At 46.9% G+C, this 13,010-nt stretch overlaps 1 protein-coding gene across 3 annotated transcripts in view; it reads left to right on the forward strand.

Moving 5' to 3' along the window:
* Nucleotides 1-13,010, forward strand: part of MGLL (monoglyceride lipase) — a 67,063-nt gene that overhangs the window by 40,130 nt on the left and 13,923 nt on the right. For all 3 annotated transcript variants that reach the window (XM_080385410.1, XM_080385412.1, XM_080385411.1), the window contains 2 exons: nt 7,961-8,097; nt 9,598-9,708. In XM_080385410.1, coding sequence (XP_080241536.1) covers nt 7,961-8,097; nt 9,598-9,708 — 248 coding nt within the window. The remainder of the gene's footprint in view (nt 1-7,960; nt 8,098-9,597; nt 9,709-13,010) is intronic.

Here is a 13,010-nt window from a genome sequence, read left to right on the forward strand (position 1 = left end):
GCTTCCCAGCAATAAGGCACAAATAATTTTAGTATAGAAAATTGCCTGTTTCTTTTTTTTTTCCTAACCAAGACAACAAACAATATAACTCTGTGTGTGCACTATGCTAAAAATATCTCAGCTCTGCAAATGTGTCTCCGATGTGGGAGGAGAAGGCTTTCAGTTTGCTGCACTCTTTGTGTGAGGCAAGTGAATAAAAACTATCCAATAAATGCTGAAAGAAAAATTATTTTCCTAATCTTGAGAAGGAAGAGGGAAGCTGATGGACTTCTGCATTCAGGACAAAACTCTCTTTTGGTAAGAGAAAGGCAGAATCCATCTGTAAGTCTTAGTTACGTGCTCTGTACACCAAGGGTGGGGAGATACTTCTGTTGGCTACCACAGCTGGTGGTTTTGTAATGTGCCTATTGTCATGGAACACCCAGAGTACTACCTGTATCCATACAGGTGGTGTGAAAGAAGGGATGCTGAGGGCTACCCACATGGAGGAGAGCGGTCAAAAGTTACTAAAGATAAGCATGCGTTGAGCTGCATTTCAGATCCTCGAGGAACATAAAGGTGGAAGCAGTGGTGGGAGGGAAGCCTCTCCTTTTAGTTCCTAATGCTTCCCATCTGATGTGGAAGTAGTCCTCCTGGGAAAGCCTTAGACCATCAGCTTGTATCAAATATGCACAGTGTAAAGCTTGTCAATGCTGCAGAGCAGGTTTACTCTGCTCTGTGCCCCGTAGTCCTTTCTCCTGGTAGTCCAGATCACAGGCTTAGCTGGAACACCCCACAGCTCCCTTCCAGCCTAACCTCTGCTTTTTCTTCTTGTGGAAACCAGAGCCACTGGAGAAGATGAGAGAGATGGTGCACATCTGAATCTCCGTCAGACAGACATCGAAAAGCTCACCTCCAAGGTTTAGCTACCAAATACACAGCAGCACAGCAGCTGATGTGGGTAGCAACTTGGAGTCAAGGTAGCATGGCAAATCCCAGGACAGCTTACCCTGCTTCTCCTAGCTCAGGTGTCTCTGTCCTGCCTTTGCTCTCCACTTGCATGCAAAATGGAGAGGACGTACGTATGAAGGGCAGACACTACCGAATGCCCTCTGTGCATCAGATTTGACTTTGTTGGGGAATGGAAAAAGCTAGGGGAAATAAAATCAGAACAGGCTCCCTTACTCTGATAACTCTGTTCTCAGGACAAGGAAGCCCCTTTGTTGGGTAGGAATCTGCAGGATGGACTTGGAGGTGCTTCCTGCGTGTGTCCGTTCTGCGAGGGGAGCGTTGGCTTTACGTGCTACCGACAGTACAGGCACAGTCTGTTGACATTTCCAGATGTTGATTGTCCTGCTTCGAGGCTTCTTCCTGTTGTTTTAGTTGTTTATGTGTCTGTATGGCGGATTAGATGTACTGCTTGTTAAACAGATAATTAAACACTGAGAGCTTTGAAATCCGGTATGTTTAATTAATAAGTTTCGCTCGGTTGATGAAAAGGATGTGTACTTGATTCATTACAAAACAAGTATAGTTTTTTCAGTAGTGAACTGTTGTGACAATTTGAAGTGTTTACTAGTTCATTAATTTTTTTTCATTAAACCTTAAAAAACACCCAAGCAGAAAATCAAGGCTTCACACAACATTTGCTATGTAAACCCATTATTAGTGTCGTCTTGTGTATTGTCTCACCCACATTCCCCATCTATGTGCTTTCTCCCATCTCCTCCTCTGCAAAACTGTGCTACCTTACAGTCTGGGATTAGAGTTAATTATTGCTTTTAGATCTTGCTTTGGACCAAGGTCTGTGATTACACCCTGTGCTTCTGGGTGCTATACAGGTGCAAAAAAAGCAGTCCTTGCTCAGACGAGTTTCAATAGGTCTCATAAATACAGGCATCAGCCATAATGCCTTGTGGCACAACTTAATTGACTGCTGCACTGACTTCTGAAACTGAAACACTGCTGAAAGATGTATCGTCAGCTTCATCTGGTGCTATAAGCTGAAGTTTTACCTCCAAGTCTGAATGCATTTCGTATAGGGCAGAGAGGAAAGCAGAGGTGGACAAGGGCTGCTGTCTCCTGGTCTGTGGGGTCTGGGTATTAAAATGAGCTGCTGAAGTGGTCCCTTCCCAGAGCAGCAGGATTGCAGGGTTGGTCATGGACCACCGCAGCGAGATCCCCATCTGAGCAAGCTGCCACAAGCTGAGGAAGATTGCGGAAGGGGGAGTAGGTTGGCACATTTGCACCTTGCGTACCAGAAGAGCCATCCAAATTTCTGTCACTGGCAGCTCCCTCCCGCATGCTTGAGACCCAGCATTGCTCCTTGGTGTGGGCCACCTGCAGAGTGAAAGCATCTATGAGGTCTTTTTAATTATGGGGGTTTTTCCTATACCAAACAGTTTAGCAGCAGGGAGAACATACTGTATTCATGTCTCTCTCCAGCATCATCATCTGCTGGGGGGCGAGAGCAAAAAACGGTGAGGTGGGCTCACCTTCCTGTGTGCTGCAGTGTCCATCACCAGTGAGGAGCCCATCCCACCTCCAGCTTGGGGCAGAAAACAGAGTCAGAGGCCTTCAGGAATAAAACAGAACTTTCAGAAAGCTAATAAACACATAATGCTGATGTGAATGTCTCCTTTTCCAAAAGGCACTTAGGCATTTGCTTCAAAGGGATGTGTCAGGCTCCAGTAAGCTTATTGATGAAGGAGGCAGTGAGAGAAGAGGGTTTTCAGCCTGCGCTTGGTTGTGGGCTCTGACAAAAATCCTCCCTTCGCACAGCTGTGTCTGTGCTGCCTGCTGGCACTGCAGAGCCAGCGCTGAAGCAGTAAGATCACCTTTTCAGGCCTCCAACAGCTCCTTGGGGAACTGCACCGCACCCGTGCTCCAGCTTATTGAATCAGACACGACAGCACTGAGCCTTGCCGATAGCCCCTCTGACATAATGAAGAATTATTTTCAATAATTTCAATGTGGGACTGTGCGGTACAGGATCAGCTCCTCGGCTGTGGCTGGTGAATCGTTGACTTCACAGTGGTGGCAATTCTCACCTTTAACTACTTCTGAAGACTCCTGATGCTCCTGTGCTGGTGCCAGGGCAATTCAGAACGTATTTATGCTGGGGGAGTGGTGAGACTGAGGTGTCTGATCTTCTCCTAACTCTCCCTGTTCCTGCTTCTCCCACTTCAAAATCTTGGAGTTAGGTATCTAGAGAGAAAAACAAACACACGGTGTGGTGGATCCCAAGGCAGGCGTCAAGCCCTGCATTCCTCCTGATTGTTTCTATCACCGGTTGGTTAGGGAGGGTGTTTCACTCCACAGATGCCTACGGTGGTGTCCTCACTATGATAAAAAAGAACCCAAACCATCCCCTTTCCCCCAAAGACGGAGACATCAAAATATGTGAAAAGTCAAGATCCAGACTCTGCCTGGAGAATTACTGCTCCCCAGGCAGACTTCTCATGTCCTCTCTCTCTGTTTTATGGTTTTTCCATAAAAAATAGGGAGCAAAGGCTGAAAAAACAACATAGCCCATAATTCCTGCTCTCCCATGATGGTAAGCTTTAAGAAACAGCAGCAAAATCAGTAAATTTACAGCAGCATAGCTGAAGTCAACATATGACCCTGAATTTCCCCTGTCACCGCATCTGCCACAGCAAAACGTCCCCCACTGAAGCTCTGAGGGGCGATTCGGTCCACACCTGAGCGTGCAGGGCTGGGCTGGGCCCTCGGCAGGAGGGAAAGAGAAAGAAGGATGTATAGTGTGAGGCTTTTGTAGAAGTTGGCATTTAGAACAAAAATTGCGGAAGTATGTGAGGGTGGGCAAGGAATGCGACCTCGCTCATCCATCCCCATGTGCCTTGGAGGGCCATGCGCCCTAGGACATGTGGCAACAGTCGCTGCCAGGCTCTCCTCTTTGCCTAGCACTCTGCTGGTCTTATGTAGTGTATTTAAGGACAGGTTTCTTCAGTGATGATGCAGCCCCACAGCCCCAGCAAAAAAGCATCGTGCCAGCGGAGACCCAGCACAGCTCCCCTTGTTTGAACGAATCTGCCCAGCAAGTCCAGAGCTGGGGTGCTGGTTTCCTCAGGCAGTTCCCATTTGGCCTTTGCTGAAGGGAAGGGAGTGTCGAGTTGCTCTGTGCTTTTCGTTTACATTTTTTTCAGCATTTTTCCAATCTGACCAGGATGTAACTTTTCTTTGAGGCATGTGAGCCAATGTCAGCTGAATGTCAGCTTTGGAGCGGTTTCCAAAAGCGAGCCCCACAGCACAGGAGGATGTGGGATTTAGGAATGAAGGGACTTGTAGAAGTATGCATTTGCAGGGCCACAGGATCCATCATGCAAGCAGCACAATACCTACATGGTGATAACACACTCCCCAGAGCCCTCACACCCTCAACGATTTCATCACTGAACCCTCAGCTTTGTCTTCCTGCACAGCCAGTCAGTGTTATTCCATCCGGAGAGGTGGAATAACTTTGGAGAGGTGGAGAGCTTTGGAGGATCTATAATCATAGGTGAAATCATCCTCTGAAGTCATGCTTTCTGACAGGCTTGTCTGATCATGAGTTGCTGTTCTTGTCTCCACAGTGGCAGAGCTGCAGTCTCAGCAAGCTCATGCAGAAAATGCAGAGGGCAGAACTTAACAGCTATTACATATTGGGCCAGATCATTGCAGCCTTTATTCAGACTTTGAGCAAAGTATGTTGTTTTGCAGTGGTGTGTTTGGCTGGAAATGGAGGCTTAGACCTCCTAATGCTAAATTTGCAATTTGAAAAGGTGCGCTTCGGTTTCTCGTTTGAAAGGCGTTTAGGAAAGGGTGCCCACAATTGTCCCTGTGCATGCAACCTGAAATGCTCCCTCACTGAGCCACTGCACATACACGATACTAGCAGCGAACCACACAAGCTGGATGTGAAGCCAGATAGATACGAAACCTATTTGACATATTTTGAAAACCAAGTGTGTCGTGTGGATGTGCACTGACAATCTCAGCTCTTCACAGATGAGCATCTGGTGGTTATAACCTCACATTGCCCTGTGGAAACCAGGGGCCCCAAGGGGAGCATTGTGATGAGGAACTCACGGAGCTGTGTTTCTCGTGACACGTCTCTGTTGTCTCCCTTGGGTATTGTGTCACTTCAGTGTGGAGCAGCCTCTGGTTAGCTCCAGTTCCTGGGCGCAGGCGGTTCCCCTCCCCTTACACCCGCGGTCTTGCCGCTGGCACTCTGGAACCGTTACGTCAGACTTATTCCCAGCAAAACCCAAAGCAAGTAGCTTTACATCAAGGATGAACCTGACCTTTCATTCTTAATGGCTCTAAAGGCAAAAGATCAGAGAAAAACATGTCAATAATCTTGACTGTATTGATGTTTGGTGGTGCACATGTCTTTCATCTAACAGAAGAGGTCTTAGTTCCTCACCCTGAAGCTTTCTCAGCTGAGAGATTCAGACCTGCAATAAACTAGTTCTCTGGTGGAGTAAGTTTGGTTTCTTGGAGGGGAAGAGAGGAAAACAGTAAAATAGAAGAAAACAACCTAGCAATGCCATCTGGCTAACCTTGTGCAAGGCGCAGGGACAGTATCAAAGCAAAGACTTGTATGGCCTTCAAGCATTGCTCTGTGTCATCTGAGTGGGGAACAGTAGTTTAGTATTTAAAAACAGGGTCAAAAGGTGGGTTCATGAAGTTATTAATAAGAAACTCCAAACGCTGCAGAAATCCAATGAGGTGATTGTCACAGCTATTGCACAGGGTATTTCTTGGCTTCCACAGTCGTAACTCTCGACTGTTATGAGCAGTATTCCTGTTACACGGGCTAGGACCGGGGGATTTTCTCCACACCAAGGACCAAGGAGGCTTTCCAGACTTGCCTCTCTCTCTTCTAAAAATAGAGCAAAGCCTCACAGCTCCACAACAGGGACTCATGGCCCATATACAGACCTGGGCCACAGGGGTTTGCTATTTCTGCTTGCTCAGCTGTCTTACACGGACACTGTAGAGAAATAGATACTAGAAGCAAGTGCGAGCAGCACCAGAAGAAAAAAGAAGTGGAAGTGCAAAGCTCTGCTAAGAGAAAATGTTCCTCTCAGTGGAATATTCAACTCATATTAACCTGCTCAATTTGAAGGTTAAATAATAGGCAGATAATGCATTTGAGGACCACAAAGTGACTGGACTGGACACATATAAAAGTTGGGAAAAGCTCGCTTTCCATCTGTAACAAAAATCAATTTAAAGTTAACAGATCCATTAGCCACACACACATGGCTTCACTTCTGTAGATCATTGCAGCTTGTATTTTAACTGGCTCTTTGGTTTGTTTCTGGTCACTGATCCACGGAGGTTACTTGCTTTACCATACTTTGGCAGGTATTGGAGTGTATGCATGGAAAGCGGAACTGGTAATATGTTATTTATAATGGACCAGCATGACATCTATGGGTTTGTCTGGCAGGCAGCATGGCTGATTGCAGTGTACACTGCCAAAAGACTCTGGAGAGCACCTGGCAGGACAAAAGAAGAACAAGTCTGGGGTTCAGTTTTTCTTAGATGGAGTGTATTTAGTCCAGCTTTTTATTAGTCCTGCCTAACTTGCAAGGTGATTGTTTTTGGATGGCTTACAAGAAAATTAAGTTTAGGCATACCGATTTCTTCTGGTATGACTGTCGCCCGCAGATCTAACTGAGAAGCCTTTGCTTTCAGGCTGGGTAGGCAATGTTTTTCTTTGCTCAGCACTAGAGGGGGTACCATCCAGCATGTAAACAACTATCAGGCACTTCACATCATTTGACAAGTCATTGCCCCTTTATGCCTTTAAGTACACCTAGGTGCCCACTGGAGAAGGCCTAGGGAAAACACACAGCAGGAGGGAGATGTTGTCTGAGACTCCCTATACCCTATCCTGTATGGATGGAATGTGTTTTCCCCCTCACAGTTTTCCTTAACAACCTGCAGGGAACAGAAGCAAGCAAGAAGACTTTTTAAGGAAGAATCCTATTTGTGATAAATAATATCGTATATGTGTGGTCAGGTAAATATGCAAACTGCTCCCCCAAGGTGGTATTAATTTCAAGCCTTTGCAAGCTCAAAATTGCCTGGGACTGTGTTTGTGGGGATACTGGCTATACCTCTGCCAGGGATGCCGCTGTTCCCATAGCAACTCACCGTCTCCGGTTTTAGTCTTTCCCTTCCTTTTGATCAGACAAGATAACTCCCAAGCACAGAAGGAGCTAACAGTGTCCAGGTGCAGTACAGTTTGCATTAACACTGGTTTAGGAGTGTGCTGCTTGGTGCTTTCCTACTGCAGGCTGTTGCAACCACTGTCGCTCAGCCTCCTCTGCTGGGAACACTTACCTCGTAGAAGGGGAAAGTTCCAGCCTACCTGGTGTTCCAGGGTATCGGTGAGGAAAGGCAGGACTCTGCAAAGCTCATGCACACCCAGGCGCTGGAAAAGGCTGCCTCCACAGCCCATTAAGTTTATAGTGACCGTATCTAGTCTTCAGAATGTTTCTGTTTCTTGCCAAGACTCTACACAGCAGTTATTGTGCAGCGAGCCATCAGACCCCAGCAGCTACAATCCCTGGGGCAAAAACCCATTTCCCAGGATGCGGTGATCTGCTGCCTCTACAGCAAGGCAAGACAGCCCCTCTGCGCTCCTCGCCCTGATGCTGAAGGCTGGAAGAGGTCAGATCGGTACCCTTAGTTTTGAAGAGCAGGTAGAAACAGGGGAATATAAGATCTTTGTAAAAATTAGATCATGGACAGCATGGCACTTCTTAAACGGCTGCGTGCAGCTTCCTTCATATTTTTGCAGCACACTTTCTGTTGAAAGATGACTGCAGAGGAAGGTCAAGTTAGGACAGCAACAGTCCAACAGACACGTTTCTACTAAAGCTTTTCTCGGTCCAACCCAAACTATTCTATGATTGCAACCACTGCTTCGAATGACCTAGATGCATGCTCTCCTTTTCCCCTACAGTTGGCCACGGGCAGAGCGAGGGTGATCGTATGGTTGTCTCAGATTTCCACGTCTTCATCAGGGACAGCTTGCAGCACATTGATCTCATGAAGAAAGAGCACCCTGGGCTGCCCATTCTCATTCTGGGGCACTCCATGGTAAGCACCATCCCTTACCCCTTGCAGCAGCACCCAGGACACGTGCCAGAGCACGGTGGTACCCTGGTGATGGCAGGGAATAACTCGGCCCACAGCATGAAAAACAAACTGACAAGCAGCCTTCCCTTCCGCTTCATTCACTGACCGATTTGCCAGCATGCCTTACCCTATGAGATCTGTCTCGAGTATAGTCAGCCCTTAACTTTTCTACCCGGATCATGGCCCTAATTAGTGCCATTTGCAACAATGGGCTGGTTTTTTTTTTTTTTTTAATAGGACCATTCATTCACACCGGGTACATGGTAAGTCGCACAACCTCCCTGCAGCATTGGGCTTCTCCTTTCATTTTAACCAGTAATCAGGAGGTTAAGCCTTCCAAAGCTTTGTGAGCAGCTAGCACGAAAATACCCTGTAGCTCCATTCAGTTAAACAACCTAACAGGAAAGCGTACCAGGGATTAGGGCTGCAAAAACAAAGGCACTGATTTGGTGAGCAGATCTGAAGTCTGATTCTGACAGCACGGGCCAAATCCCTTTATTCGAGCTAGCAATATTCCCACTGATGTCATTGATCTGCTCGCCCTGCCTTCCCGGAGGAGAGGAAAATGAATAAGTACTTTGGGATTCAGCCCATGCTCAGATAAACAAGCGTTCTTGCATAAGAAGGCATGGCATGCTCTGAAGTGCTTGCTGAGCTCCAAAGCCACTGTAACAAGGAGCTAATTTCCCAGTGAGGTCTTTGAGATGCTTCTCGCTGCTACTCCATTTAACAAGCCCCTGGTTCTCCGCAGTGTGGAAGTCCACCAAATATTTCCCTTGGCAACTAATCCTCTGCAAACTTTCCCGAGCAAGCCAGCCAGACCCCTTCCGTCCCCCACCCCTCACGCCACCAGCCCCAGCCCCACGCAGGAGGGCTCAGCCTGGCTGGCGTTCAGCTCTGAACCATGGGCTGGGTGTTAGCTGCCAGGCGCTGGGCACAGCGCTGGGGGGCTGGAGGGGCTTCCAGCAATTAGTGAAGATTTTCACATGCTGGATGGCAGCATTGCTGTTGCCCAGGTTACCAGTGCCACAAGCAGGGAGCCAGCCCAGCTCCACCGCATCTTCCCGATGCAGCACCAGCCTGTCACGTTGATAGAGCTGCGACCGATTTTTCAATTCCCACCTGGACCATCACTTCAGACATTTTCTTCCCAGTCCTTTTAACTGAGGACACAAGGCATCCTAGGGAGCTGACAGACGTGGCACAGAGAGTTGAGTTCAGTGTGACATGAGGGGTTTTAACATGAGAACAGAATGCAGGTCTCTTCTCCCCCACAAAAGCCAGACACTTCTAGTGCCCTGTGCCCCTCCTCCCCCAGCCTTCCTCGCCGGCCACACTGCACTCTCACCAAGGCAGCAATAATTTGTTTGCTTAGACTAAACACCTTCCAGTAACAGCTTTACTATACAAATGAGATGTTAACACCTGTATTAAGCTGTGGACTGTTATTTTGCATTGCAGGGGGGAGCCATCTCCATTCTGACAGCTAGTGAGAGACCCAGTGAGTTTTCAGGCATGCTGTTAATCTCTCCTTTAGTGGTAGCCAGCCCAGAAGTCGCCACTCCCATCAAGGTAAGAGCAAGCCTGTGCTGCACCTCATCACCTCGCTCTTCTGCTGAAGGAAGCACACTAAGACCTGTAGCCTTTATGCGCAAAACCCCGCTGAGATCTGTGCCACCTGGATGCCTGTCAATACTTCTGAGTGCCTCACCCACAGTCCCACCTACTTTTCAGAGGGAAAATGAATCCTGAACCCGCCAAAAAAAACTTATTTAAGTGAGAGTCGGCTAATGATGCTACCCTGGGAGGTGGTAGCAGACTGTGCTTTCTTCACCCCACCCTGTGGCAGCCCACACAGTGCTGTCCTTTCCCTTCCTCTTCTGTTTTATTCCTGACTCATACTGAAGCCGGTATAGTTGCAACACAGGCTGCTGGCTAAGTCAGCCCAGGGTTATCTTTGGCATTTGGGGGATGACCAAGTTCTAAACAAAACTAGACTTCTTGAGTCCCAGGAGTCCTTCATGAGCCTCAAAGGAGGCTTCCAGCTAAAGCATCACTGCCCCAGCAGCATCCCATTTGAGGTAGTACTATAGCTGGTTCTTGTCCAGACTTTCTCCTCCCGTTTGGATTTCGGTTTTACACTCCTCCCATTCACATTTGCCTTCCAGAGCTATTTCTGACCCAGATTTGCACCACCCAGCTTGCCCTTACCCAGGGAGGCTCTGCAGGGCAACTGACCCTCAATTCTCCCCCTCCTTTCTGGATTTTTAAAAGAACAAACAAGAATCCTAAAAGAATCTGGAAGCAAAAGGAAGGACCAGCTAAGGCAGCAGGAAGGACAAACATCTCATTCCCACAGAACTCATTCCTTTATCCTTTCTGCCTAGGTCCTTCTCCTAAGGCTAGCTTCTTGGTTTAATCCACTTCTAAGCTATTTCTCCTGCTTTCTTTTTTCTTGAGAGAAAGGAAACAGATTGCCTCGACTTTCAGTATGATCCTGTCACACCTTCTGCTGGAGCCAAAGCCACCTGCTGACCTCACAAATCATTCCAAGCACCAAAGGGTGCTTTTTAATCACCTCGCTCTTCCACCGAAGGAAATGGCATTAAGACCTCTAGCCTTAAAATGCAAAATTCTGCGTTACCTGGATGGCAGTCAATATTTTCCTTCCAAGTACCTCCCCCCCACCCCAGTCCCACCTACTTTTCAGAGGGGAAGTGAATCCTGAAGTCATCCAGCCCAGGAAAACTTACTTAAATAGGAGTCAGAGCACCAAAATGGGCTTTTAGGAGGCTGATAGCTGATTCTTCACAGGTGAGGCTATACCTGACTCAGCATAAGGGTCCTATGAGCACCAGTGCTCTTGTTTTTCCTTACTTTGGAAAGGGAAAAAGAATAAATATTAAGAAAATAAACCCCACAGAGCCTGGATCTGAGAGATACTGTTAGCCTTCTGTTCCTAGTTGAGTCAAGGAAAATATGGAAAGATTTTCCTTCTGCTAGAGCTATACCTTTTCCTGGATACTAAACCCTTTCTGAAATAAGGACTTACCAGTTCTGTGGGAACTAGCATTACTGTAGTCTGGTTTCTTGGAGATCTGTACCTGATTATGGCTTTATTTCAGCGTAGGAAATCCTAATCTCTATCTAACTAAAGTATTTTGGAGGTGTTTATAGAGTGTTTCCTTGAGAGTCTTGTATGCAGTAATACAAGTGCACAGTGAGTGGCTTTGTCTTTCAAATCTATTGTTGAGTCTCAAAACTGATAAAAAATTAATTATTCCTGAAATATCTCTGCTCTGTCAAATTTAGCTGAAATCAGTCCTGGAGTTGAAAAGGTATTTGCAACAGGAAGGAGTGGAAACAGGCAGAGTATTCCTCTGTAAGCCACATTTTCCCATAAAGCTGAGCTGAAAACATTTGTGTGCTTTTTTTTTCCTCTTGAGAGCCAAAACCCGTTTCATTGGTGTTTGTGCCTGGGAGGCACAAAGGCTTTGGTTTTCCCTTGGAACTGGTACGACTTCTCGGCCCTGGGCCATTTCCCAAGGACTATTGCATTCATTCCTTCGCTGGGGAAGTTTCCAGCTGAGCAAGAATTCACCTTGGCCTAAACAAACGGGGGCTCAAGGCAACAATAACAGTGGGCCAGATTACACACTGCGTCCTTCAGTCTGTCTTAGAAAAACCTGCCCTCGCTGCTGAGCCAGCCCTGGCCCCAGCAGAAGTGCAGCACGTTTGGTGCCTGCGGGCAGGAAAATCAAATTCTGCCCTTTGCGGAAGCACAATTTCATCAATGCCCTGTAAATCCCGTGTCCTGATAGAAGCATCCAGTTGCAAATCCAGTGTAGAGAGAGAGCCTTCCCCCTTTTCTTCTCAACTAGTCTGGACAAAATTCAGCTCTGAATCTTCAAAATTTCAAAGAATGCAAAGAGGTGGGAGTCACATATGTTGGCAAAGAGCAGAGTAAGGGTAAAAGAGTCTCTCCCACTATGTTTCTGTTATTGAATGCTTTGAAATGAGGTGGGCAGGACAACCCCTTTGGAAATACTCCTTAGTAATTAATCCTACACTAACCCTCAGCCTATTGCTTAAGGACTCAGTGCACAGAAAAGTTTCCTCTTTACTTTCAGTGTTTTCCATTTTGCCTGTTGCTGATCTATTGCTTTCCAGCCTGACTGGACATCACGTTGTTCCAGTAACTGAGGGTCTCCCAGTCACTCGGGCTGAATCTGCACGGTGCACAGGACTGTTTCTAAAGATATAGTTAAACTGGGAGAAGGTACTATATTAAAACCTCTTATTTTGGCTTTGCAGTGGTCTGTCCAGTTTATCAGAGATGTTAGCCATCAGGTTCAGAAAAATGTTTATGAATTGGTTTGGTATCCAAGTATGGAGACACAGTATCTGATACCATACCATACCATATCATATCATATCATATCATATCGTATCCCTGATATCATATCGTATCCCTGATATCATATCCCCCTGATAATGCTGTTGAGCTGCTCTCAACCTGATCCCTGTAGCTCATCACATCTCTTCCGGAGCCTGGAAATGAGCCTGGCTAACTTAACCAGTTCAAACATCATGTTTTTATAAATCCAGCTCATTTGTAGTTGTAATGACCTAAAGGGCATTCACACAAGCAGTTTGGCAAGCAGAGATGATGGGAGAGAGAATTAAGCACATCGAGGTGTGCAAAGAGCACACCTTTTGCTCCATTCAGAAGAAAAGTGCCTACACTGCGAAGCACCTGTATAGTTAAACTAAGGCAAACCCCATAAAGTCAGCTTTAAGTTACACTTCCAGTCGAGAGGCGATGTTCAGCCGTCTATTTCAGTCTTATCCTGGGATCTTTTCCATAGGCACGG

Source organism: Falco punctatus, assembly GCF_963210335.1.
Source record: "Falco punctatus genome assembly, chromosome: 4".
Taxonomy (NCBI): Eukaryota; Metazoa; Chordata; class Aves; order Falconiformes; family Falconidae; genus Falco; species Falco punctatus.